The sequence below is a fragment of the Cupressus sempervirens genome, chromosome 3 (genome assembly GCF_028749045.1).
Source record: "Cupressus sempervirens isolate cs-2001-9-10 chromosome 3, ASM2874904v1, whole genome shotgun sequence".
Classification (NCBI taxonomy): Eukaryota; Viridiplantae; Streptophyta; class Pinopsida; order Cupressales; family Cupressaceae; genus Cupressus; species Cupressus sempervirens.
In genome coordinates this window covers 410269273-410294716 of record NC_143120.1, presented here as the reverse complement: position 1 = coordinate 410294716, position 25444 = coordinate 410269273, and the positions used below count along the sequence as shown (strand labels likewise).

Genomic DNA, 25444 nt, shown 5'->3' with positions numbered 1-25444 from the left:
CCCCTGTCCCCAACCCCGAAATGCTGTGGAACATTTATTCATTTATGTTGAAGTTTTCTGATGAAAAGTTGAATATACATCCATAGTCTGTGACCATTTTTAAGATTGGCATATTCTATAAATAGTATGTTTTCTTTGGAGCCTGAATTTGTCATGGCTGTGTTGTCAAATTATTAGTTGAGGTGAGTTGTCAATGTACATGTCACTGATTTCATAAGTCTATAAACTATGCAGGCAAGGGAAAAGGAGTTGAAGAAATTGAAAGCGGCACAGAAAGCTGAAGCTGCAAAAGCGCAGGTTGGGCTATTTATGCTTTATTTTTTGCATGCACGCTGAAGATAGAATCTTGATCTTTATGGGGGCTTCTATGTGTTTCGATATGTGTTATTGAGAAGTACTTTGCTTACATGTTTCCAAGGTATATTGTCAAGTTATAGAAGTGGACAGCTATTTTTCTCATTCTCACATTCTCAAATTTGTGAATAGGCTGAAAAGGGATTACAGCCATCCAGGAAAGCTGAGCAAAAAGCAGCAAAGAAGTCTGGGGCAGATGAAAACCAAGAGGACTATCAAGACCCTCCAACTCCTCTTGGTGAAAAGAAAAGGCTTGCTTCAGAAATGGCCAAAGTGTATAATCCAAGTGTTGTGGAAACTGCGTAAGTGATGTTCTTTCTGAGGCTTAATGTGTCAGAAGGTTGTTTATGGTACAGAGTAGAATTTTTTGTTGAAGTCTGCAAGGATTATAGTATGTTTTATTTTGATTCACAAGCATTGTTTTATTATAAGCTAATTTAAACTTTGCTTCTCAGATGGTATCAATGGTGGGAGAAGTCTCGTTTCTTTGTGGCTGATGCTAACAGCAAAAAGCCTCCATTTGTAATTGTACGTAATCTTATCTTTCAGGTTTAGGAAAGATAACTGCTATCACAGGATTTGTTATATAAATAAATTTTTTCAGGCTTTTAACCTTTTGCCTTTTGCCCTCTAAAAGAAAACTATTATCACAAGAGAAAGCTAAGAATTTCAATTTTAGAGATGATGAAATATCAGATCTGAGGCAGCCTGGGTTTCAAGATTTTTACTGTGCCTTGCTTGAGAAAGAGTATAGGGAATTCAAGATGTCTAGATTGGGTGAATATAATGTCTCATATTACTGTATTTGCTTAATAGATTATCCACTCTGTAATTGCTAATTTTGCTTTGCTGATACAAAGCTACATTGTTTTCAGTAGCTTTGTAAGCTACATTATCAGGGGCTGTATGAGAACTTCGGCTCGCAAAGTTTTCATTGGCATTTAAAATAGTTGATGGGCCTGATCAAATATTTGAGATTCATGTAACATATTTGTACCTTTGTGACAAAATAAAAAACTTCGTTGAATTTTGCCTCTGGAAGAATTAAGTGTTGATAATGCACTTGAAAGCTTACTGCCTATAAACATTTTACTGCTAATATTTACCTTTTATACCAATATGGACTCATACGACATTCTGTATCACTAAACCGTATCTGAGAATACCACAGAAACCATTATCCATTCTTTTGCATGATTGCTTTTTCTGATATAGATCCCCCTGATTCTTTGCTATCACTGGTGAAATTTTTGATAAATAAATTGGAGTTCTGAAATTGAAAGATCCTTTTGTAAATATGTACCACAGGCTGGCAGATTCATTGCTCTGATACCAATTGTAATGCCCCCTACAATTAATTTATTTCATTTTTCCGATTGCAAACCAGTTGCATATATTTTCTTCATGTTTCTCTTTTTTTTTTAATGATATTCTCTCAATATTAAAACTCTCTCTATATATAGTATTTTTATGAGTCACGTCTTTTCATAAACTAAAATATATTGTAATTGATAATATAATTAAATTATTACATATGTTATATTAATAATATATCAATTACATTTATTATTATAATATTAATATTAATACTATTGCATATAATTCATAATATATTTACTTTATATATCTCTGAAAATTATTCCGCTGTGTATAAGATCGTGCTAGTGGCTAGCACTGATACGAGCAATTCTATATAGTAATATTTGATCACTTTCCCTCACCACATTTGAATTATTTGAGGTGGTAAATGAACTATTGGGGACTATATAATAAAATTATCAGGGGCTGTATAAGAACTTCGGCTCACAAAGTTTTCATTGGCATTTAAAATAGTTGATGGGCCTGATCAAATATTTTAGATTCATGTAACATATTTGTACCTTTATGACAAAATAAAAAGCTTCGTTGAATTTTGCCGCTGGAAGAATTAATTGTTGATAATGCACTTGAAAGCTTACTGCCTATAAACATTTTACTGCTAATATTTACCTTTTATACCAATATGGACTCATACGACATTCTGTATCACTAAACTGTATCTGAGAATACCACAGAAACCATTATCCATTCTTTTGCATGATTTTTTTTTCTGATATAGATCCCACTGATTCTTTGCTATCACTGGTGAAATTTTTGATAAATAAATTGGAGTTCTGAAATTGAAAGATCCTTTTGTAAATATGTACCACAGGCTGGCAGATTCATTGCTCTGATACCAATTGTAATCCCCCCTACAATTAATTTATTTCATTTTTCCGATTGCAAACCAGTTGCATATATTTTCTTCATGTTTCTCCTTTTTTTTTAATGATATTCTCTCAATATTAAAACTCTATATATAGTATTTTTATGAGTCACGTCTTTTCATAAACTAAAATATATTATAATTATATTATTACATATGTTATACTAATAATATATCAATTACATTTATTGTTATAATATTAATATTAATACTATTGCATATAATTCATAATATATTTACTTTATATATTTAGATAATTAATCTAAATATTATATTTTATCACTTAATGCACTATTATGATATGATAATAAATTATACTATATCATTATTAATATTATATTTTTCGTTATTTATTTAATTATATAGATATTATTGGTGGGGATATCACAATGGAAGCATGCAATGCTCTAGATAGCAAGTTCTATTGAGAATGATTTCTAAAGCTATATCATGTGTTTTGAAGATGCTTTTCTCTTAAGTAAGATGACTGTTTGAGCGTTGAGTACATGCTTTGGTAAGTTTGCATTAGATATAGTCATACTTTTAGGGTACACACTTGTTGATGTGTGTTTTATGACCCACCAAATAGTAGAACAAAATATTGATGTATCTTATCCTCTATTGAACAAAGTCTTGTGTATGCTAAGATTGCGAGAAGATCATATGATGGCTCCATGTTTCCTTCTATGTTAGGTCTTGACAATGGATAAGCTCAGTGGTTGATGTGATTTTTTGATGATCACAGGGGGCCTTACGTATATCCACTCAATTTGATTTCAATTCATGTTGGGTTTGGGAGTTGTTAAAGGATTTTGGAATGAAGCACTTTTTTGGGATTTTCACAGAATATGCAACAATAAATGAGAATTGGGGTTCGAAGATTCTAATCTACTCCTAAGGGTAATGACAACAATAGATTGTACTTGGTGGACAAATTCCTTATTTACCACGCTCTGCTTTGCCAAGTTATCCTAAACTATGCATGAATTGGAAACCTTGCACGAGGACTTAGAGTTAGAACGTCAAAAGTATGAACCAAAGGAATTTATCAAAATACTATCATATTTGCCATTGCAATCACAACACTTTTATCTTCTAAACCTGATCTAAATGAGAGGTTTTAGGAAACAAGCAAGCACTAAAATACCAAGTATTAATAAATGAGAAGTGAGGCCTTTATATAGGTCCTTGATTACCATAAGTCGCTCGGAGTGAAACAATAACCAATGATGTAGATTTTGCCATCTTAGTCTTAATTAGGGTTAGGGCAAAGAATGAAGAATTTACATTAATGCAAGAAGGAATCCACTACCACAGTGCATAATAATTGCCCATTGCACATGTATGTTCAAGATGAGAGTCAAGTGACATTGATGCCCACTACCCATGCCCACTATGCATTAAGTGCATCAGTTTTCCTTGAATGGATAGTTCTTGATTCTCTTTCTTAAATATGTTGACTTTGTCTTGAAAGACCTTGTTTAGTGGGTGGAGATGACTAGGTTTTGTGCTAGCAAGCAATATTTCATATTGTACCCTTCCTTATCTTGGTTCTAACCCCAATTATTTCGTTTGAAATTATCTCGCTTTGATTATTTTTTGCCTTTTGGGTACTTGCTTGGGAATTCAACTCGATGAAATGAAATTGAATTCCTTGCTAAGGATTATATTATTTTGGAGCCTCTTCATACAAAAATTTCTTGGTCATGTTCTTGGGTTTTAGGATTTGAACTTTGATCCTTTAAAGTCTTGAACATCAAATACTTTGAACTCGATCACTTGAAAACTAGGATGTCATTAATATTGGAGCTTGAATTCGAACATTTGGAACTGGTTTACCGAGACTTGAGTGGCTTCCTCGAGCATGTGGAACTAGAATCCCTACTCTTGCAAAATAAAATAATTGATGTAAGAATTGTGCTTAGAATTAAAACGGAAGACATTTTTAATATTTCATTTCAAACTCGAAATTTGAACTCATGGGATCTTGAAACTTCTTTCTCCAGAAGAAACTTTCTTCCTCTTCAAAATTCTTGTGCTTTTCGCTTTTCTCTCTTTCTTCAACATTTTCACTTCGAAACTCACATGCTTTCGTTCAAAACTTTGAACTCCTTGTAATGTCTAAAATTTTCTTTGTCAAACTCAAACTAAGCCAAAGGAATACAATTTTCTTCCATGTCATTTTTGATCAAGTTCGTTACTTTTTCAATTTTCGAAAAGTTAATTAACTATTAAATATCAAATTTTATATTTAATTAATTTGAGATTAAGTCCGTAAAACCAATATATTTTCTAGTTGATCTAATATTTTATTTTCAAAAGTTTATTGATTAAATATTCAATTCAATTCCATAAATTTCCATTTATTTCCCAATCTTAGATTTCTAGCTTGGCATGGATTTTGTGCCTTTTATGCTGACTTGAATTTCTATTTTTGTTTATCAATTTTTATTCCAAATTGGCTTAAATATAGAATTCGAAAGCGCCAAAACCTTTTCAAGCTTTGACTTTCACATTCATCATCTTAGATTTTGAGACATCTCATATGTGAGGACATTTCCTTGGTTCAATACCATGGCAAATTTGTTCCTCCTCACTTTACGAACTTCTTGCTATTTTGTCCCCTCTCCCATCTTTTTACTTTGGGCGCGATCACTTTTACTAAAATGTTTCATGAATAGGCTATACTGAGGGGGGAATAAATTTGGATTTAATATTTGCTATCCCATGCAATTAATAAAAATATTTTAATCTCACAAAGATTCCTTACCATCCTTTGCATTTCCAAACACTTCCTATAGAATTTTGTTTTCTATTAAAATGTCTCCCTCGTTCCCTATAGCATAAGCACAAATGGCCTATCATGAATTGTTTCCTTTACAAAGCTCCCTTGTTCACACGAAACGGTGTTGGGTGCATTGTGACATTAACAATGGACTATTTGCAATTAATATTTTTTTGGATCAAGTGAAATTGTGTCTAGGGTGTGATTCATGCTTACCCACAAAATTTTCCATTTCTCTTAAGTTACCAGTTCAGATGCAGGTTCAAAATTCATTTGAATTTTATTAGGGATGGGTTCGAATTCATTCTAGGCTCATTTATAAAAAAAGTATTTTTTTAATAAAATATGTCTGTATATGTACACATATTATGTGTGTAGCAGCAAATAACTTCATAGACCATTATGCTAATAACAAAGCAACACAACCACTGCCACATGTATTAATGTTTTGGCACAAATGACATATGTTTTAACTTTTTGGCCTTTTTAGTGGTCTATTTTAGGGTTGGATGGTTGACTTGACTAAATAAACCCAAAAAACTCAAAAAACTAAAAAATGTAATCTTTAGGCCAAATTTGGTTAAGATCCTACTATATAATTACAAATCCGCTATAACAAGAGAAAAATTCTTGCCAGGTTTCACCTAACAAAATTCGGGCAGACTTTGAAGGTCTGTGGCAAACTTTTGCAAGAATGTGACAAGGATTAGACTTTTGCAAGAACCGGACCAGACTTTGAGGTTTGTCAGAGAAGAATTTGGTAAAACATAATTCCTTGACTTCCTCCATTTTGCAAAAGGTTTGTCTTGTCTTCCACCATGAATGTTGCCTTTGTACTTGCTCGATCATCAAATGCTTTGGACACGTTTAGAGCTTCATGCAAGAACTTTCCATTTTCTAACATTTTCGTCATTTGCCATGGTATGCACTAGAGTAGGATTTGTCCTCCATGAAGGATATTATGTTTCACATTATTCTTTGACCATGTTGGATTTGCGTCCATGAGAGTAAATGAGCGAGATTTGGATGCTGTTGCAAAACTTTGTTTTGGAATGTTTCCGTGACTATGCTCATTTTGTGCCCAAAAGACGGCTCGGACGGGATTTTGGTAGGGCGGTTGATTTTTTTTCTTTGACTTTCCTTGGCATGAGTTGAATTGCACTCTGTAAACATTGAGCCTCCATAGTGGATACAAGTTTTCATTTGTTCAAAGAATTCCTTTTATTGCAAAATACATGGTCTCTATCATGCTGATCAGGTTGTCTTTATTCTTTGCAAGGGTGGGGTTCTTATAGAGATCTTTAGTAAGCTATCCTTTTACTTGTGTTTGTCACTATGCTTGGAATCATTTTTTGAACATTCAATTGGGCTTCTTCATGAAGAACCCATGCTTAAGGGCATCAATTGAGACCAGGCAGATTATTTATTGTTTAACATTCCTTGACTGTGTATATGCCTTATATAGCCATTTCTTTCTACCATAAATTATTTCACCAATAGTTTAACTCTGGGAGTGTATGAGTATCGTGAATAATATGGACTTTCTATGTCTATAATTCCTTGGCTTCATAGAGACCACACTTGACACATTTTGATATACTTTCAAACATTGAAGCATTTTGTTCATTCCTAGAGAATTACAATGGGTGTGCATCTGATATGAGAATTTTTGTGCCCTTTAAAACATGTATATATGTGCTGAGGCTTTTAACTATTGCTTTGCAATGGATGGGATTACTTTGTAATCATGTTCACTATCATTGAAGAGCCCGAACTAATCTTTAACATACTTAGTAATACCAAAATTTCTTAACTGCATCGGCTAACATGCATTGTTGATGGTCATGGATTAATGCCAAGAGTATATTCCATGTAGCATGCAATACCTTCTCCATTGCTCTCCATTTTCGCATTTGAGAGTTGTCTACAAGGTATGTTGGTGAAATAGCATCGATCAATGCCAATCTCGTCACCACATAACAAATTCATGCTCTTAAAGGCGTTGAAGAATTTCCAATCGTCTCCTTATCCTTTTATGTCTCTATAGTTTGATTGAGTGTGTTATGTGGATGTGTTGGACATTGTTTGACTAAATGCATCAAAGTGGGGAGCTCCTTCCGCGAACAAAGGCACAATATATGAGCACATGGATATTTCAAATGCAATCAATGAAGCAAGAGCAAAAGCTCAACTTTAACATCATCACCTGTATTTTTCCTTCTCTCGGTGATAGCGAAGATGATCTTTCAATCTTTCATTTTAGATTCTAAGACTCCAATTCTTAGTCATGATTCAAGGAAGATGGTGGATAATCATCTGTAACGCAACTCCATAAAATGCATTAATTTAAGAATAAAGGAGGACCAGTTGTGGGTATTTTTCCTCTGTAGAATACCTTTTGTGATTTTCAAAACCTTTGAAAAACCTTTCTGAATACTGTTATTCGAGTACCATTGAATACATATCATGAAATTGAGTAGACTCTTTCTTGGCATTATGAATTTCTCTTTCCACATATATTCATTTGTTATGTTGGATTTTTTAGATGCAACTTTTCCTCATACCTCATATGTATACTTGAATCGATTAATTTCTCATACAATCAAAAGCCCCATGCTGGCTTTTCACTTTGAAATTCATTTTGTCTCATTTGATTTTACACTGGATTCTCCAATTTATGTTCAATCAAAATTTAGATAATTCCCAAACATGCATGCTCCATATGAATCAATTCTCAATGCCTTTGTATTTCTCTTTGGGGCTATCTTTTCTGTGTTTAATAGTTAGTCAAAAAGTCAAAACAGAGGCTTCACAAAAGCGTAGGATATTAATGGATTACCCTCAGAGGGCTCAAAATTAACACACTATTTCATAAACCTGAGCTCGTAGGGAAATCAAAATCAAAATAATGACGAAGGTCAATACCTAACTCAAGGCGCAATCAAAATTTATCAATCCTCATCCATAACAACAAAGGATCTTTTGAGACTCGACCTAGAGCTACTGAGAACCCCCAAAATGAGAGGGCCAAGCTAGCAAAAAAATAGAGGTCCCATCTTTGATGGGTGATGTGTGGTTAAGTCAAGAAATACCCAACAAAACCATAGCAAGTCGTAGAAAACATTTTTTTTTGCTGTAAATGGCTTTCAGCATTGTTTGTTAAAATAATCTGATTCAGAGATTTGAAATTTAGAAAATATGACAATAATGAATATGGAAAGCTATGCCATTTTATAGAGCATGAGCATTATGAATAAAATGTATATTTATGTGTAAGGACAGTCTGGACTCTAGAGGTTATTGAGAGATATTATGTTTTGTGGCTCTGAAAATATTACATGAAATAGCGAGGAAGGTGTTTTGAGCCACATGTTTGGGAAGAAAAGTACAGTGCAAAGGAGTTCTCTTTTGACTTGGTAGTGGTGCACCTGTATTCATTCACGTCTTGAAAGTTCTGAACTTGGTACAGTGTACTGCTCATGCTTCTTATTGTTTCCTGCTTGAGACATTCTTTGATCAGGTTTGGTGAAGTAAATTGTAGACCCCAACTGATTCTCCACTATATGCAGCAGCGAGGAGTTAAAATCCTATCTATTTGGGCTTTGGTTCTTTACAGAAGATCACAAATGCAATCATCAACAAGTTGAGATTTTTGGCAAATCATAAAAAAATTATCATAAGATGGTGTCCTTTATTTTGGTTATCAAATTTTACAAGGAAGAACATGCAAGTGTTAGTGTGGCATTGGAAATTATTAAATCTTCGCAAAACTTGTTTCACAAAGGTTTAAGTTGTTAATGTTTTGCCCAGAAATAAAGAAGAACAACATAAACAGAAGAACAAACAAGGCACATAAAGACAACATTTATCCTAGGAAAAATCCAGCGACACCAAAAAAAACACTCCTTTATTAAAATAGTAAACATCCTAGTACAATGCTTTCGATTAAATGCCACACTTATCCCACAAAGTAATCACACACACACACACACACACACACACACACACACACACACACACATAAAATTGAGAGACTCTTCATATTTGATGCAAGAGCATCCTGGGTTGCACTGATGTCCTGCATGTTCTCAGTTTTCCTTTCTGCCGAGTTGCAATGTCTTGCATTGTGGAACTTCCGTGATTGCCGAGCGTTTAGTTGATGCCAAGTTCTTAGTTGCTGTCGAGTGACTCCTTTGGTTGCCAAGTTCTCCGTGGTTGCCGAGCGTTGGAGGATGCCGAGTTCGTAGTTGCTATTGAGTGACTCTTCGGATGCCTAGCTCATGTGGTTGCCAAGTGCCAGTGTTGTTGTGAAGTCTTCGTTTGTCGAGTGGTCTGTGTTTGGTTCCAGTTTGGGCTGACCTTGCTCGCATTTAATTTTCGTATAGGTAGTTAATATTTGTTGTGAGCCGACTTGTGGCTGTGCATACATTTAATGTGATAGGCCAACCTGTGGCCGCACAAGTACTCAAGGAGGCCTAGGATTGAGTTCTAGGAAAAGGAGCATGGACTTAGAGAGAACTTAGAGGTATATTGAAGGAGGATACATGCCTAGAAATGCGAACTTATGTATGATCGTGGATTTGAGAATTGTATTTTTGTATTTGGTCGTAACCCAGAAGGCCTTACAACTGGGCATTTATGTTGATCATTTGATGAATCAATAAGTGTTTACTCTTCTCTTGTGTGTTTCCGCTATGTTAACTCTTGCATGGTGGTTTGGAGAGTTGGGTGTGCCGTTGGCCCTAGTTGCCCACCCCTCCTTGCGTCAGCTGGTATCAGAGCACAATTGTTCCTAAGTGTGCAAGCAGATCGCCAAAGTGTGAGGCAATTTGTACAGGGCTTTGGTTGTAGAACCTTGATTCAAATTTGGTTGTAGGATTGTAGATCTATGGATTTGACCTATAACTTGTAGAGGGTTACAATCTTGTAGGAACTTGATCTGTAAAGATGGTTCGTGGTAGAGGAAATGCTGATAATGCCGTGTTAGATGCATTGAGACAAATTATAGCTATATTAGATGTTGTGGAGATAGCCTAGAGGAGAGGAGCGCATCTTGAGGATGTGAGTGATGATGAAGCGGTGGCACCAAACCCTAATCCAGAACCTAAAGAAGATCAAGATGAGGAAAGATTGCTGATCTGAGGGTAAAAGCATAGATCTGTGTCACCGTTTGTGATACAAAAACTTGTTTTGGTCAAATCTCATTTTTCTATCAAAACTCAATTTTAAAAAAAAACTAAAAATACCCTTTTATAGATTTCAGATTCAATATCATCATTATATAAATTTTTGAGTGTTTTGATTAGTTATAATATGCTATAATCTAAAAATATTATAAGTCGATATTTCAACATTTCAGAAGATGCTCTCTCAAAAAATTAAAAAAAATAGTAAATCATATCAAAAAAATTTAAAAAATATATTTATCACTAGAGGAGAGAATCCTCTTCATGAATATGTAATTTTTTTTCAAGAAGGTATAGATTTGATAGGGAAGTTTTGACGGGAGGAAAAAACTGTTGGATTCTGACAAGGTCGAACTTGAGTACTTATAACAAAGAAAATATACATCAAAAATAATTATTTCTTTTTTTGTGCACTAGCTATACATGTCATCTATAAAATATTTTCAAATCATAACAAAAAAAGATGATTTTCACATACTTGTTTGACGGGAACTACATCCTATATTTTTTACAGTTAAAAAAGGGACTTCAAAATAAAATAAAATGAATAAATTCTTAGTCAAAAAAATAATAAAAATTATAGGCATAAAATTCATACAATTCTACACATTTCATCAGTTTACATCATCTTCATATTTTAAATGCAAATACCATTTTTTTTTGTCATTAATGTTGAACTGTCACATTCTGATATCACTTTTCTTTATAAAAGGTGACACAGGTTTGTGCTTTTACCCGAGAGTATTATCTAGGGCACATTTGAAGCCTGCTGTAGAAGTTGTTCCCTATGATGGAAAGTTAGACACTAATGCTGTGTTGGATTGGATCTCGGATATGGAGTAGTTCTTTAAGTATGAAAACACTCGTAATAATAGGAAGGTGAAAATTGCAGTTACTAGGCTGAAAGGTCATGCTTCAATGTGGTGGGAGCATTTGCAAACTAATAGACAAAAGAGAGGAAAGGAGATGATTAGAACTTGGCCGAAGATGGGGAACAAGGTAAAGAACAAATTCCTTCTTGCTAATTACCAAGTTAGTTTATTGAGAAAGATGCAAAATTTGAGGCAAAGAGACATGAATATGAAAGAATATATTGAAGAATTCTATAAGTTGGACATCTGATCTGGACATGTGGATGATGATGTTGAGAAAATTGCAAGGTACATAAATGGATTGAGATTTGGAATTCAAGATGAAATAAGTTTTGTGAAGTTGGAAAGTGTGGAGGAAGCATATCAATATGCCTTGAAAGTTGAGGATATCTTGACCAAGAAGCATGAACAAAGACAAGGAGGTAGAGGTGGTAGATTCCAGAGAGGTAGAGGTAGATCCTATGGAGAAGGTGGTAGATCTAACAATTCTGTGCAAGATAAGGGTAAAATGGAAGAGTGATGATAGAAACAAGATTGAATGTAAAGGTGGTAGTTCTTATGGAGGAGGTACTAATTCTTACCGAGGAAGAGGTAATTTTTAACCTAGAGGTGGTTTTAATGGTAATTGTTTCAGATGTGGTAAAGAAGGGCATAGATCTTTTGAATCTAGATTTTCTGAAAGTGGGCAAGGTAACAGAAATGCTGTGATTCAAGGAGACATTAAGAGTTCATTAAGTGGACTTGAGGCTGGAGAAAATCTAATGGTGAGAAGAACCTTATGTAATAAGGGAAGTGACGAGGAACCTATCTTTAGAAGAAGTCTTTTCAAGACCAGATGTAAGATGGTTGGAAAATGCTGCAAGGTGATCATTGATAGTGGAAGCTCTAGAAATTTGGCATCAAAAGAGCTGGTGACAAAGTTGCATTGCAGAGGCTAAAGCATCCTAACCCTATCATGTTTCATGGATCAAAGATGAGCATAAGATATTGGTAAGTGAGCAATGTGTTGTGAAGTTTAAGATTGGACATTACTTTGATGAAGTGTTGTGTGATATTATGCCTACGGATTGTTGTCATATTTTGTTTGGTAGACCTTGGCAATATGATAGATATGTTGTACATGATGGAAGATTGAATCAATATACTCTTTGGATGAATGGGAAGAAACAAATATTGCTGCCTTTGATTGAAAGTCCAAATGAGGTTAATTGTACCGCAATAAAAGTTTGCACGGTTAATGGGAAACGATTTGAAAAAGAAGTGAAGAAGAATCAAGTTTGTTTTGCTATAGTTCCTAGAGGACCGAGTGTTGGTAGTAATGGCTAAGTGACAACAGAAGTTGGTAATGACCGAGTGACAGCAGATAGTGGTAGCCTAGTACCAGAAGAAATTACAGAATTGCTGAACGAGTATAAGGATATTGTTGCTGAAAATATTCGTGATGGTTTACCGCCAGTAAGAAGCATAAGTCATTGTATGGATTTGATTCTCGGAGCTAGTTTGCCGAACAAAACACCATATAGATTGACACCTACAGAGAATGAATAACTTAATAGACTATCGTATGAGTTGTTGGAGAAAGGTTTGATTAGAGAAAGTTTGAGTCCATGTGTTGTACTTGCTGTATTGGCACCTAAAAATAATGGAGAATGGAGAATGTGTATTGATTCCATAGCTATTAACAAGATCATAGTGAAATATATGTTTCCTATGCGGAGGATGGATGACATAATGGATTGTTTGAGTGGAGCAAAGTATTTTACCAAGATTGATTTAAAGAGTGGCTGTCGTCAGATCAGAATTAGAGAAGGCGATGAATGGAGGACTGCCTTCAAGACAAAAGATGGTTTGTATGAATGGTTGGTTATGCCTTTTGGTTTGACTAATGCACCTAGTGCTTTCATGAGGTTGATGAATGAAGTTTTGAAAAGATTCTTGGGTAAGTTTGTGATTGTTTATTTGGATGATATTTTGATATTCAGCAAGACTAAGGAAGAACATCTTGAGCATGTTAGACAAGTATTGCAGCAATTGAAAGAGGAGAAGTTGATGATTAATTTGAAAAAGTGTTATTTTATGCAAGAGGAGATTGTGTATTTGGGATTTGTGATTTCAGCGGATGGTTTGAAGATGGATCCTGAGAAAGTTAAAGCAATTCTGGAATGGCCTACCTCTGAGAATGTGGGAGAGGTAAGACCATTTCATGATTTGGCTAATTTTTATAGAAAGTTTATAAAGAATTTTAGTGCTGTTTGTAATGCTATGACTGAGACAATGAGAGGAGATAAAAATGAATTCAAATGGACACATGGAGCTGATAAGAGTTTTGAGACTTTGAAACAAAAGGTTGCTGAGTTGCTCGTATTGGCTTTGCTTGATTTCAATAAGGTATCTCAAGTTGAATGTGATGCAAGTGGTAGTGCAATAGGAGCTGTATTAAGTCAAGAAAGTAAGCCTGTTGCTTTCTTTAGTGAGAAGTTGAATGATGCTAAAAGGAAGTATTGTGTATACGATCAAGAGTTTTATGCCATTGTTCAAGCTTTGAAGAGGTGGAGACATTATTTGATTCTTAAAGAGTTTGTGTTGTATACTGATCATAAAGCTTTACAATACTTGGGAAGTAAACATAAATTGAATCAGAGACATATGAAGTGGTTTGAGTACTTGCAGAGTTTTACATTTGTGATCAAGCATAAGAGTGGAGTTACCAACAGAGTTGCTGATGCATTGAGTAGAAGACGTTCTTTATTGACTAAGATGAAAGTTGAAGTTCTTGATTTTGATAAAATGAAAGAGTTGTATGATACTGACCTTGATTTTTCTGAGGCGTGGAGAGAGTGCAGAGCACCAAATTTAATAGATCACATAAGTATGATTAATATTTCATTCACGAGGGTATGTTGTTTAAAGGAATTCAATTGTGTATTCCTAGAAGTTCGATGAGGTTGAATTTGATCAAGGAAAAACATAGTGGTGGATTGGTTGGACATTTTGGAATGGATAAGACATTGAGTTTGCTGAAAGAGAAGTATTATTGGCCACAAATGTATAAGAATATTCAGAAATTTGTGAAGAGTTGTGTAGTTTGTCAAGTTGCAAAAGGAGTAAGTCAAAATATTGGTTTGTATATGCCTATTGTTGTTCCTGAGAAACCTTGGAGTGACAGTTTTTGGCTTGCCTAAGACAGTGAAGGGGTATGATTCTATATTTGTTGTTGTGGATAAATTTTCTAAGATGACTCATTTCATACCTTGTATGAAGACATCAGATGCTGAGCATGTTGCTAAACTTTTCTTTAAAGAGATTGTGAGATTGGATGGATTAGCAAGAAGTATTATTTCTGATAGAGATAGTAAGTTTGTTGGTTATTTTTGGAAGACTTTGTGGAAGAAGATGGGTACTGAGTTGAAGTTTAGTTCTACATTCTATCCATAGATTGATGGGTAGATAGAGGTTGTGAATAGAAGTTTGGGTAATTTGCTAAGATGCTTAGTTGGAGATGAAACACATAATTGGGAGATGGTATTGGCACAAGCTGAGTTTGCATATAATAATTTTGTGAATAGGAGTACAGGGAAGACACCTTTTGAGATTGTTACTGGAATGAAGCCTAGAGGAGTATCAAATTTAAGGGATGTTGCTAGTGAAGAGAAGAGAAGTATTGCAGGAGAAGAATTTGCTGATTTTATGGAGTCCTTGCATAAGGAAGTGAAGTTGAGGATAGAACAAAGTAATTAGAAGCATAAGGAGAATGCTGATAAGTCTAGAAGACATCATGTTTTTGAAGTTAGTGATGAGGTGATGGTTCATTTGAAGAATCCGGTTGGAACATATGATAAGTTGAAAATGAAGAAGTTTGGACCTTATAAGATCTTGAAGAAGTTTGATAGTGGAAATGCTTATGAAGTTGAGTTACCTGATGACATGGATATATCTCCTATAGTCAATGTTGCTGATTTATATAAGTATCATGAGTCAGATGATGAAGTTGTTGTGGTAAAAGATTATCCTAAGAATTAGGTTGAAGAAGTTGAATAGATATTGGATTAGAGAGTTGGTAAGAGCACAAGAGGAAAATTATTACTATGAATATTTGGTGAAGTGGAAGAACAGACCCATTAAAGATGCTTCATGGATTTCTCAATCTGAGTTGGATTGAGTGTTGTAATCTCTATGTTTCAGGATAATCTTTTCTTACAACCCTGGTTGTCTGATGCAGGAGCATCTTGGGTTGCACTGATATTTTGCATGTTCTCAGTTTTCCTTTCTGTCGAGTTGCAATGTCTTGCATTGTGGAGCTTCCGTGATTGCCAAGCGTTTAGTTGATGTCGAGATTTTAGATTTTGCTGAGTGATTCCTTTGGTTGCTGAGCGTTGGAGGATGCCAAGTTTGTAGTTGCTACCGAGTGACTCTTTGGATGTCGAGCTCGTGTGGTTGCCGAGTGCCAGTGTTGTTATGAAGTCTTCGTTTGTCAAGTGGTTTGTGTCTGGTTCCAGTTTGGGTTGACCTTGCTCGCATTTAATTTTGGTATAGGTAGTTAATATTTGTTGTGAGCCGACTTATGGCTATGCATACATTTAATGTGATAGGCCAACCTGTGGCCGCACAAGTACTTAAGGAGGCCTAGGATTGAGTTATAGGGAGAGGAGCAGGGACTTAGAGAGAACTTAGAGGTTTATTTAAGGAGGATACGTGCTTGGAAATGCGAACTTATGTATGATCGTCGATCTGAGAATTTTATTTTTGTATTTTTCCGTAACCCAGAAGGCCTTACAGCTGGGCATGTATGTTGATCATTTGATGAATCAATAAGTGTTTACTCTTCTCTTGTGTGTTCCATTGTGTTAACTCTTGCATGGTGGTTTGGAGAGCTGGGTGCTGTTGGCCCTAGTTCCCCGCCCCTCCTTGCGTCAATATCATAATTGAAGGTCTCTTCACTTACCAAATGTGAGGCTTTTTATATTTTGAAATGCATGTCTCTTTGCATGACTCTTCATATAATAAAATGTTAGATATTTAGATGAGACACCTACCACACCTTGGATGCCATGTCATGGTCACTTGGAAATATCATCATAAATCTTTTCACAATTTCGACATATAGCAATATTAGAGGTAAAGATCTCAATGCAGCTATAATCTTCAACACCCCTTCATGGCAAGAGAGAGATCTTTATTATGGCAGGCACACATAGCTGCAACCAAAATGCCAATTACAAATTCTCATCATAGATTATCTCAATAAAACATTGTTATCTCAACAAACATTATTAACCTTGCCTATTCCTAGAGGATGGGTCCACCATACTTATTCGCACAGGGTGGAACGATCGCTTTTACCTCATTCTTCTTCTAGAGAAGAATGCATTTTAACCATACCTACTCGCAGAGGGTGGATTGAGGGCTTTCACTTGAAACTTCTCCTAGAGAAGAATGCAAGTCCACAATGACTACTTGTAGAGGGTGGATCCATTGTACCTTCTTGCGGAGGGTAGAAGAAGAGATTTCACCTTGAACTTCTCTCGAAAAGAAGTCATTAGCAATGTGTATATTGAGATACTCTCTCAATAGAGACTCCCTCTCAACAAGGACTACTTTGACACCACAATAAGATAGTTGATTCCAATTTGATCAAACAAGGAGCTTTAGCAGTTATATTGACACATGTTTGCAAATAATTAAACATTGTCCCTTTGTCATGCAAACTCCCTCTGAAGCTGAATAATCTCCCTTCGAATATCATTTCTTCCAATTCAATGAAGATATGTACATCAATTCAGTCCCATGAACATGGGGTCGTTGCTTCCGGTCATGGGACTGAATTGATGTACATATCTTCATTGAATTGGAAGACGGCTTTTGCATATAATCTCTTATCATTTTATTGCTTCTTGATCCATCATGTAACCAGGAGAGATTAAAAATAACTCATAAAATTAACCTATCATAAAGAGATATATAGAGATCAATGCTAAAAGCAAACACTATTCCCAATGTTATAACAAAATTCTTGATCAATATTCAAGATATATAATCATAGAATACTTAACTTTGTATTCTGGTTGCACCAGAACTCTGCTCTACAACAAAATGTTCTTACGCTGAAAGATTATGTATTCTCAGTAAAACCGACTGCAAACAATCTAAGAATCAATTCATCCATTTATCAAGACTCAAAACTACAATCCCCATACATGCCATGAATTGCCGAGCCCAAGACTTTAAAACCCTTGAAATCAGCATGCGTTGTAGTAATACTGCTTGCTGCTTTTGGAGAAAAATAGAAATATATTAATCCAAAAGTTTCTAAACTAGAACCCACATTCTAATCCATGAGTTTTAATTGCAGGAATTCTGCAACCAAGCAAGGATATCTCCATTCTCAGACATTGAAGGATTCAGAAATCTGGAGGTTTTAGATAGATTTATCAAGATAAAATTGAGCTGAAAATAACAATAAAGACAATGATTGAAAGAGGATTTTGGCTGGACAAAATTGCAAGGAATCAGTGCCAGAGGATTGTACCTGTACTAAAATTCTTATAATAAGAACAAATGCAGTCTAGAAATATGAGTAAATGAAATAAATAAAAAATTTAATTGACACTAATAATTTGGAACTGCGATCATAAGGAACCACGTCAGATGTGAAACATGTCAGCACACCTGGATGCCACATTTTGCTCGGTAATCAATATTCAGCAAAAATCTCTTGGACAAATCAATGATGATGAATAGGGCACACCAGAACTGTTACAGAAGATTGGCACAGCTGAGACTTGAAAAAAACCATAACACTGAGCATGATTAAATCGAACCAGGTCCAATATTAGCAAAGGAGCAAAATCGAGGACATCAACCCAAATATCTTTCATAGAGGCTTGACATGAACCGAATAGCAGTAATGAGATGCCACAGTTAAGAAAACACCAAGAAAATAAATATTAATATGAATCGACAATATGCTTGACGATAACAAGAGAAGACGGATGAGACTAAAAAAGAAGCCACGTAAGCTATTTTTTGAAGTCACGGAGGCCATCCACTAACGGGCAAGGAAACCGAATCCAATATGAATATAAAAAAGAGATAAAGAAATAACCAATGGCATGAACAGAGGAGAGACATCTAATTTTTGCTGGTTAAAAGAAATAACCAATGTCTTGAATCTCTTGATTAAAAAAATTGAGATAGAAGAGGAGAGACATCTAGTTTTTGCTGGTTCATTATATACATGTTTCATAAATATGTAATCTTTTACTCTGCTTTTGAAAAATAAAGACATCTGCGTTTCTTGAGTTTCGATTGTTATTTATTCCAGGTGTTACCTCCACCAAATGTTACTGGTGCACTACACATAGGACATGGACTTACATCTGCTATCCAGGTATAACTATAACTATACTGTGTGTTCATATTTCTTCTCTATTCATGTTTTTTTCTTTTTTCCTTTGCATACAGTTTTGTTATCTTTTTATCATATTATTAGAGCAGCTCTCTTTGCTTCCAGGATACAATCATTAGGTGGCGAAGGATGAGTGGGTATAATACTCTTTGGGTGCCTGGGATGGACCATGCTGGAATAGCAACACAGGTTTAAATGTTTGTTGCTTCAGTATTGCACATACTATTTCTTGTTATAGTTTGTTATAACATACATGTAACCTTGTTGAAAGCAATTTTGTGTTGCACATTTTATAGGTGGTGGTAGAAAAAAAGATAATGCGTGAAAGAGGACTAACAAGGCATGATCTTGGACGTGAGAAGTTTGTCGAAGAGGTGATACTGATTGTTATATTTGAGTGGATTTAGTATTTTATCATACAGTACTAGTAAATACCTGCTAAGTCTAGCAAACATAATTGTTTTGAGAGTTGTCGTTAGATTGATTTTCTATTGTTGATCTCAGCCTATACGAGTTTTTTGCAACTAATTCTATGAGCTATTTGTAGGTTTGGAAGTGGAAAGAAAAATATGGAGGGACAATTTTGGATCAAGAGCGTCGTCTTGGAACCTCGCTTGATTGGTCACGGGAGGTCAGGGATTGTGCTTTTCTCTAGATTGTTGAGTGCCTTGAATGTTGCACCTTGGATTTCATTTACAGACTATTTCTTCTTTCTTCTTCAAATGACATTGCGGATCCTATAACAGTTTTTCATTCATGCTTCTAAACAGTGCTTCACCATGGACGAGAAAAGATCAAATGCAGTGACAGAGGCGTTTGTTCATCTTTATAAAGATGGTCTTATTTACAGGTATCTCCTTTAGTTCATCGTTTTATCTATGCATATCTTTGCAGTAGAAATTTAATTTATGATTGGCCTTTCTGTTGGATACCTATTGCGGCATTTTCAATCTGTCTTATTTTCTTAGTGCTTCCCTTAATGGTTTTGTTGGATCAAACCAATTAATGTTTTTTCATAGTATTATGATCTATTTTGAGTTGCAATAGGTGTAAGCTCCCAAGATGTTTAGCTTCCTCTTCTTAGCCCAGAGTTAGTAAGTGTAGGGGTTCTCTTGCTGTGCTTGAGAAACAGTGTTTTAGACATCACTTGCAGGATACCTTCTCTAAGCTATCTCTCTTTGACTCTCTTGTGCGGCCGACTGTTCTTTATGGATCTGTGGTCTGGGGCCCTTCTCTTCTTAGCTCAAATTGGGCTTTGATAGAGCGGGTTCAGACTTTGTTCTTGAGGCGCATCATCAGATTCATAGGTTTAGTCCTCACAGTGTCATTTTGGTTGAGTTTGGTGCTCATCCTTTCAGTCTTGCAGCCATCTTTGATTTGGTTTGGTTCCTCCATTGCCTTCGTGGGACTGTGGATAATGTTGGGGACTGTGATCGATACTCCTATTTAGCTTATTGTTCGTCTGTTTCTATTGCGAATGCTAAGTCTAGTTCTGGTGCTCGCTATTGGTATGCACAAGCTTCTTCTCTGCTGGGTTTGATTGGGATTGATATTGATCGTCTCCCCCCTTTTTAGTTCTCATTAGATGCCCCCGCTCATCTTCTCCCCTCTCGACAGGAGTTAAATGAGCATGTTCGACTTGACATCTAAAGACATTACATTGTCGCTACCTAGGTTAACCCTTTCGGTGGGTTACGCCTGCAAATGTCCTTTTACGCAGAGCACTTTTTGGAGATTTCTTATGGGACTATTGTTTGTCCTAGCTACCTTTCCCGGTGATGGTCTCATGCCCTGCAGATCTCCTTAGGTTCTTTTAGAGTTGGATCTCACTGTCTTCAGGTTCAGACTGATCATCATATTGATAGTGGGAAGTGGATTTGTATGCTTGTACTTTAGGGGAGGTGGAGACCGAGGCTCATTTCCTTTTTCGATGCCCTATATACTATGAGATCAGAGGGAGATTCTTCTGTCTGTATTGTGAATGCTTCTCTCCCTATGACTTTTTCAGCTATTATGATTAGAAATGTCTTGCACTTTATCTTCGTGAGGCCACTATGCTCCGTGATAGCATGATCCAATCATTGCTTCCACACCAACACTCGTCTACTCGGCTCATTATTGCACACCATTACCTCCTTTGCATGGTGTGAAAAGCCCTTCTTTAGATCTACTGGGCTATCTAGATGTGTCAAATCCCGTTCCAATTATTTGCACCAGCGACACTCCTCTGCGAGTGGCTAGAGACAGTACAGTGCCTCTGCACATCGGCATGCATATCATTCAGTAACTGATTTCTTTTCACCTAAGAATGACTCCTAGTCTCTCTTAGTGTTTTCTCTGTCTCTCTCTCTTTATTTGTTGTTGTTGCTTTGGTTTTAGTCATTTATTTTCGGACACCTTTGTGTGTTCCTGTTGGTGTTTGCCTCACTATTGTAATCTTTCAGTCCCATAGACCTATTATATATATTATCTATCAATTTGTTATCTTATTTATCCAACACTGCTATTTAAACTTCAATAAAATTGGGTCCTCACCTATGCAACATATAGCAGCAGATCAAACCAATTAATCCTAGGTCATAGTAAATATCTTTACTGTGCATCTATTCTCAGTTGTGGAGTTAAGTTACCAAGATGTTTAGCTTCCTCTTCTATTAATTTTCCATCTGCTTGACCCAGCACTGTTGTTTAAAACTTTAAACATTACTTGAATTGGGGTCATCACCTATTTGTCTATAGTTCATATAAACTTGTTATTTAAAGCTTGTCCCAATAATCCCTTAAGAGTTTTAATGAATCCCCTTCTTTTCCAATAATTGTTTGAAGCGTTCTTGTACTGTTTTGGAGTATCATTATTATTTTTCACTATGTTTTGTCAATATGGCCAGTGGACAAATTTGAAATCCATTCCATCTCCATTGATACATCTGCAATGTGACAATTGACAATTTTTCAATACTCACTGTGAAATTCTCTTAGCAATTTTCCCTTTGGTCTCTTAAAGTAACAATCATAGGTGGTTTGTTAGGTGTAGAGAAAAATAGTATCTTTACTCCAAGTTTAGGATATGATGGGATAGGAGGGTTCTTTATGTGCTGAGATGCTTTGATCTACGATTTGTAGTTTCATTTGTGTTCTCTTGCTCATTAAGAATGCTATGGCTTGCTTATACGAAGCGACTACACGATTGTATACATGCCTGCACAGCACGTGTAAAGTATTTTTGTGCATTGAAGAACTTAAGACCTGAATTTTGCATAAGTGATTCTTAGATTGGTTGCTAGCCAACTTCCATGATACTTTGTGCAATATTATCTTAATACTGGAGATGCACACAACTGATATTGCTTGTATGCTTTTGAGTTATGGCATTGCTGCATAAGTTGTCCTCTGAATGCCTCTATCTTATTTGAACAGTGAACGCCTGTCTTTAATACAAGTTGAACAATCTTTAATCAGTACTGGTAGATAGTTTGTACCGATAATTTCAGACTGTTTTCAGCCTTGCTGGTTTTTCCTTTTTGTTTTTAAGGATTTCCTTAGAGGTTGCTGAGTATGTTATTCTATATTTTTTGGGCATTATACTCAATATATGCATATCATAGTAGATGTGAGACTATTTAATAATATAATCTTCATTAAGCAGAGATCATCGACTTGTGAATTGGGACTGTGTTCTAAGAACAGCAATTTCTGATATTGAGGTATGCTTGTTTTTCTTTAACATTTATCTTATATCATAGTTTTTGTGTCTTTTTTAGTATACCTGTAGTAGGCACTCTTCAAGTATTACATTTCTCATCTTTTTTATTTGAAGGTGGTAAGTCTAATAATCTGTTGTATGCTGAATTAATGTTTTGTATAGGTAGACTACATTGACATCAATAAGCGAACACTACGGAAAGTCCCTGGGTACAAAAATCCAGTTGAGTTTGGAGTTCTGACATCTTTTGCTTATCCTTTGGATGAAGGATTGGGAGAGATTGTTGTTGCAACAACAAGACCTGAAACAATGCTAGGTGACACTGCCATTGCTGTGCATCCTACTGATCAGAGATACATGCATTTGCACAAACAATTTGCCATCCACCCTTTTGATGGAAGAAAACTTCCTATCATCTGTGACTCAGAGCTTGTCAATCCAGAGTTTGGAACTGGTGCTGTCAAGGTAATGTTCTGTTTGTATCTGATGACACAATTGAAGTTTGTTTGGATGAATGCAAGCCTTCTCTCTTTCTTCCTTCATGTTTTGTTGCCAGATATTGGTTCAATTGCAACTAAGAACTCATGGAATACTATTTATATGATTTTGATTTAGATAATTTAGATTTCATTTTATACCAAGCCAGGTGTGGCGCGATATTATTATACTTTTTTTGTCTTTCATGTTTCTTACAGATAACTCCAGCACATGATCCAAATGATTTTGCAGTAGGTAAGCGACACGATCTAGATTTTATTAACATTTTCACTGATGATGGCTTGATAAATAGCAACGGGGGTAATGAATTCAAAGGAATGAAGCGGTTTGATGCCCGAGTTGCAGTAATTGAAGCTTTGAAAAATAAGGTAATTGCTGCAATTTCCTGTAAAATTTATGGCTCAAAATCTCAAGACCTGATTCAAAAGTGGACTAGTTAATGGGAATATAATTAATTACTTTGTGAATGTTTCTAGTTTGCATGCCCCACATTTCATGGAACTGAACCACTCTATGCTCAAATTCAACATCTTGGAACAATTGTGCCATTTATAGAAAAAATCTAGGCATGGTGAAAATATATTAAATCTTCTATTATCTTTTTGCATAAATTATGTTACAGAATGTGAGTAATGTGAAATGGACAGTTGCATGGTACAAGTAAAAATGCAATCAGATTTAAGTTTTTCCTGTAATGTCCCCTGCTAAATTAATTTATGCTATTAATACAGGAATTGAACTAAATGTGTATATTTATGAACAATTGTGAGAATCCATGCTAGCCTTATTATTATTCTAGTGGAGAAGAACACTTAGGATTTAAACAGACTTCTTAGACACCAAGCCCAACGGTTTCCCTCGAAGTTTACATATCCAAGCCCTTAAGCCTTTCTTGGGACTTGCCCACAAGGTCCTCGGGGTTGCTGATCCCTACCCTATCTTGGGAATAACTGATTAGCTGGATTTACACTAGCCTCTCCCTGAATACACCTCTGTTCTTTCTTCTCAGACTTAACAATTAATAAGTCTTGAGCATGTATATACATAATTGATTACTTTTGTCCCCATTATAATTGTTTGGTGATCTCTGTTTATTAAAATTATCAAAATACTGAACCATAAAAATATTCTGCAGATGCTAATAATCTGTATACTTTCTTTCAGTAAAGTCTCTGCTGTATATCAGTTCTGTGGTTCCTTTCCTTTTTTTTCTTTTCCTTAAAGAGTAATAATTATATATTATGTTTTTTGATTCCCCTTTTTATTCCACATTTCCAGTCTCTATCAATATATCTTCTAAGACATGCTTCTTTCAAATCATACTCCTCAAACAACCGGTCACATCTCTTCATTATAATTATATATTAATTACTGTCTATCAACTATGTTAATATTGATTATTAATATGTTATATTTGAGCAAATATAATTTGATCATTAATTGACTATGAATTGAGAATTCATTTATTTTTATATTTAATTTTGCTATTCAAATTTTTTTTAGAATGGGGACATTACAGTCCTCCCCTACCCAAGATTGCTTGTCCTTAAAGCAATTCCATGTTTCCATATTAAATGATAGAGACATTTGGTAACTTAAGATAAGTTTTCTGTCATTTTCTAGAGAGATGATCTTAGACCATCTTATAATTATACCAATCAAATTTGGCCAGAGTCCCATTTGCATGATATTAATGTTTCTAATTCTTCTCTCTCTAGTTATTCTATTGCGCTAGATAACCAAAGTAGAACCATTCATGGATTATGCACTTGAAAATATGAAATATATATGCATGAATATAAGAGTATACAAACCGTTAATGCATGAAGACACGAAGCAAACACAAATTATACATATAAAATGGATGAAGACACAGAGCACGCACACAATTCACACATTATTAGTTTCCTTCTTATTGACTAGAATATTTCCTTGCTCCATCTTTTACCTTGCAGGATGGTAGGATCACACTCTGATACCATTTGTAATGCCCCTTGCTAATTTAATCTATACTATTAATATAGGAATTGAACTAAATGTGAATATTTATAAACAATTGAGAGAATCCATGCAAACCTTGTTATTAATTCTAGTCGAGAAGAATGCTTAGGATGTAAATAGATTGCTTAGGCATCAAACTTGACGGTTTCCCTCAAAGTTTATAAATCCAAGCCCTTAAGCCTTCCTTGGGACTTGCCTGCAAGGTGCTCAGGGTAGCTGATCCCGGCCCAAACTTGAGAATAACTGATTGGCTGGATTTACACTAGACTCTACGTGAATACACCTCTGTTCTCTCTTCTCAGACTTAACAATAATAAGTCTCGAGTATGTATATACATAATTGATTATTTTTGTCTCCATAATTATTTGTTTCTCTCTTTATTAAAATCATTAAG

General features: G+C 35.2%; 1 protein-coding gene across 1 annotated transcript in view; it reads left to right on the top strand.

Moving 5' to 3' along the window:
* TWN2 (valyl-tRNA synthetase / valine-tRNA ligase (VALRS)) overlaps positions 1–25444 on the top strand; it is a 98301-nt gene that overhangs the window by 16941 nt on the left and 55916 nt on the right. Inside the window, exons 3-13 of the mRNA XM_089820086.1 lie at positions 235–297; positions 487–656; positions 810–882; positions 18764–18829; positions 18953–19036; positions 19144–19221; positions 19395–19478; positions 19618–19697; positions 22494–22551; positions 22713–23015; positions 23246–23416. Coding sequence (XP_089676212.1) covers positions 235–297; positions 487–656; positions 810–882; positions 18764–18829; positions 18953–19036; positions 19144–19221; positions 19395–19478; positions 19618–19697; positions 22494–22551; positions 22713–23015; positions 23246–23416 — 1230 coding nt within the window. The remainder of the gene's footprint in view (positions 1–234; positions 298–486; positions 657–809; positions 883–18763; positions 18830–18952; positions 19037–19143; positions 19222–19394; positions 19479–19617; positions 19698–22493; positions 22552–22712; positions 23016–23245; positions 23417–25444) is intronic.